The sequence below is a fragment of the Alligator sinensis genome, unplaced genomic scaffold (genome assembly GCF_000455745.1).
Source record: "Alligator sinensis unplaced genomic scaffold, ASM45574v1 scaffold118_1, whole genome shotgun sequence".
Lineage (NCBI taxonomy): Eukaryota > Metazoa > Chordata > Crocodylia > Alligatoridae > Alligator > Alligator sinensis.
In genome coordinates, this window is record NW_005841850.1 from 2,380,131 (window position 1) to 2,382,969 (window position 2,839).

Here is a 2,839-nt window from a genome sequence, read left to right on the forward strand (position 1 = left end):
GGCGCGCGCCCGCGGCCGCCCCGCCTCTGCCAGCCGGGCTGTGCGGGGGTCTCGTTGAGAGCCGACCGGCCCCCCTGCCCCGGCGGGCCGGGCTCAGCTAGACACGAACGGGCACTTGCGCCCGGGGCCCCCCTCGCGCCCGCCGCCTGCCCGGGCCCTTCTCCGGCCGCCTGGCCCCCATCTCCCGGGTCGGAGCCACGCGGCGGAGTGACCCCGGCACCAGAAAAAAAAGTGTTGAGTTGGTTTGGTTTTTTTCCCCCCTTTCTTTCTTTCTTTCTTTCTTTTTTCACACTTCTCGATCCTTTCCCATGAGTTGCCCTCACTTGATGCAGCCCAGAGACCAAACCGGCGCTGACTTGTGTCTGTCCCGACCCAGACACTGCTCTGGAAGAAAAAGAGCAACAACTAATCCCGCTGAACCCCCTGCCCCTCAACTTTCTCCTCCTCCTCGCCTGCCAAGTTGTCTGCCCGCCGCTCTCCATGAAAGCAAGAGGCTGGGTTGATCCCCTGCCTGATTTTCTTCATCAAATCACCCGCAAAAAATAATAATATTATTATTAATAATAATAATAATAATAATACTCTCTCGCCCCCCATTTATATGCTTGATCAAAATCCAGTTCTGCCCTTGAGCTGGGGGGTGGGGGGGGAGACACGCACCTCCCTCCCCGCCCCGCGCGCGCGCACACCCCAAAAATAGCACCTACCGGGCTTGCCACCCCGTGTCTCTGCTGGTGTAACGTGTGCACGCAACACCCCTCCTAAAGCGCTACAGCCAGCCCCGCTCCGCTCCCCGACATGTCCTTCAGAGATGTGAGCGGATCGGAATGGAGAACGGAAAAGATGACATTACCCAACAATTTGGACAATGGGTCGCTCCCTCTTAGGCTCTCTAAATGGGTCTCCCTCCTGTCCCGGCTCGGGGAAGATGCTTAATTGTTTGCCGGGGAAGGGGGGGCGAGAGGGTCGGCGATTGGCTGCCCGCGGCCGTGACGTGAGAGCTCGGTGCATAAGGCTCCGGCTCGGGAGCGGTGGGGAACATGCGGTCCATTGAGGAGCTGCCGGGAGCCGGGAGCGGAGGCACCGCCGCGCACCGCCGCCGCGACACCCCGAGGCTCCAGCCCGTCCCTCCCCCGCGCGGGAGAGCCCGACCCAGCGCTTCTCCCGCCGCCTGCTCCTCGTCCTCCGCCGATGGGATCCTTGGGTCCGGAGCCGCGCTGAAGACTAAAAACCCAGCAAAAAAAAAAAGAAAAAAAAAGCAACCTGCCCCCACCCCCCCAAAAACAAACAAAACCAAACCAGCCCAAAACCAAACCACAGCAAACCCAGTGCCCCGCCAAGCGCACCATGCCCGGCAGCCTGGCCCCTGCGCGGCCCGGGCTGGGACTTGTGACTAGTGGACTAGCCGTGTAGACGGGGGTAGGGGACCCGTCCTGCAGCTGGACACCGTGGCACGACGGACTGCGGCCACCACCGGGGGAGCGGACAGCGGCCTGATCCGGAGCATGAGCATCTCTCTGTCCGTCTAGCACGGAGCTGCCCCGCCCCGGCGGCGGCCAGCCTAGAGCAATGCTGCTAGGTTAGCATCCAAAGCTCCTTTTGAGTCGTCTTCTTTTGTTTTTTTTGTCCTTTTCTTCTTCTTTTCATTCTTCTCGTCGTCGATTTTTTTTTTTTTTTTGGTCCTCCTATTTCTCTTTGGGAAAAGCAGATGCACTTTGACTCCTGACTGCTCTACCTCAGACCTGAGAAAACTCATCACATTTGCTTTTCGCTGGGTTTTCACCATTGTCGCTTTTCGTTTCGCTTTTTTTTCCCTTTTTCCCTCCCCGCTTGTTTTCGCAATGCGCGCAGCCCTCTCCCCCCTGTCCCTGCTCCTGGATCCGTGCTAGCGGCCGGGATCCGGGCTGCAAGGCTGGGCAAACCTCTTATTTTTCCCCCCCCGGTGTGTGGCCCGCTTAGGACATTTGAACGAAGATTATTCTTCCTCCCTATTTTATTATTGTTGTTGTTGTTGTTGTTGTTATTTATTATTATTATTGTTGTTGTTGTTGTTGTTATTCTTTTCCTCCTCCAAGGCTTTTTTTGGAGCAAACCCCGCACGCAGCCAACCTGCTTTTCTTTTTAAAGCAGGATCCATCCTGCTCCTCTCGTTATTATTCTTGCTGCCCCTTCTTCTCTTTCTCTCTCTATTTTATTTTTCCCTGCTTGGCACCTGGGAGCCTCCCCCCGCCCCACTCTCAGAATAACCAAAGACAATGGTGCACTGTGCCGGCTGCAAGAGGCCGATCTTGGACCGGTTTTTGTTGAATGTACTGGACAGGGCTTGGCATGTGAAGTGTGTGCAGTGCTGTGAATGTAAATGCAATTTGACAGAGAAATGCTTTTCCCGGGAAGGCAAGCTTTACTGCAAGAACGACTTCTTTCGGTGAGTACCGGTGTGTCCCCCACTCCAGATCCTCCTGTTTAGTGTCGTTGTCGGTGTGTGTGAGCTCCTGTTCTCTCTCCCGGCCGGGCTTTTCTTGCAGGGCTGGGAGCCGATGGGCTGTCGTTTCCCTTCCCCTTGTCTCTTTCCACTGCCTAAAATAAGTGCCCTTGGGCTCGGCGCTGCTGCTCACGGTGATCTCCGGGCAAGGGGAGAGCCGGTGCCCGCGGCCGCACTTCGGAAAAGTTGAGCGGGGTCGGAGGCAGGGGCAGCGTCCGGCGCCGGCTCCGGGGAAACTCCAGGCGCAAACTTCGCTCCGGCCCCGAGTGGGCCTGATCCCCCGGCGCCGTGCGATCCGGGCACCCCCACCTCCCTGCAGCCGGAGCGGGCCGGGCTGCCTGGGTCCCGCCGGCCCAG

General features: G+C 58.3%; 2 protein-coding genes across 4 annotated transcripts in view; both read left to right on the forward strand.

The window, feature by feature from the left end:
* The first annotated feature begins 711 nt into the window (after positions 1-711).
* AATF (apoptosis antagonizing transcription factor) overlaps positions 712-2,839 on the forward strand; it is an 89,587-nt gene continuing 87,459 nt past the window's right edge. For all 3 annotated transcript variants that reach the window (XM_025210228.1, XM_025210239.1, XM_025210248.1), the window contains exon 1: positions 712-1,579. In XM_025210228.1, the coding sequence (XP_025066013.1) occupies positions 1,570-1,579 (10 nt within the window). In that variant the 5' untranslated portion in view covers positions 712-1,569. The remainder of the gene's footprint in view (positions 1,580-2,839) is intronic.
* LHX1 (LIM homeobox 1) overlaps positions 1,578-2,839 on the forward strand; it is a 6,007-nt gene continuing 4,745 nt past the window's right edge. Inside the window, exon 1 of the mRNA XM_025209904.1 lies at positions 1,578-2,425. Coding sequence (XP_025065689.1) covers positions 2,256-2,425 — 170 coding nt within the window. The 5' untranslated portion in view covers positions 1,578-2,255. The remainder of the gene's footprint in view (positions 2,426-2,839) is intronic.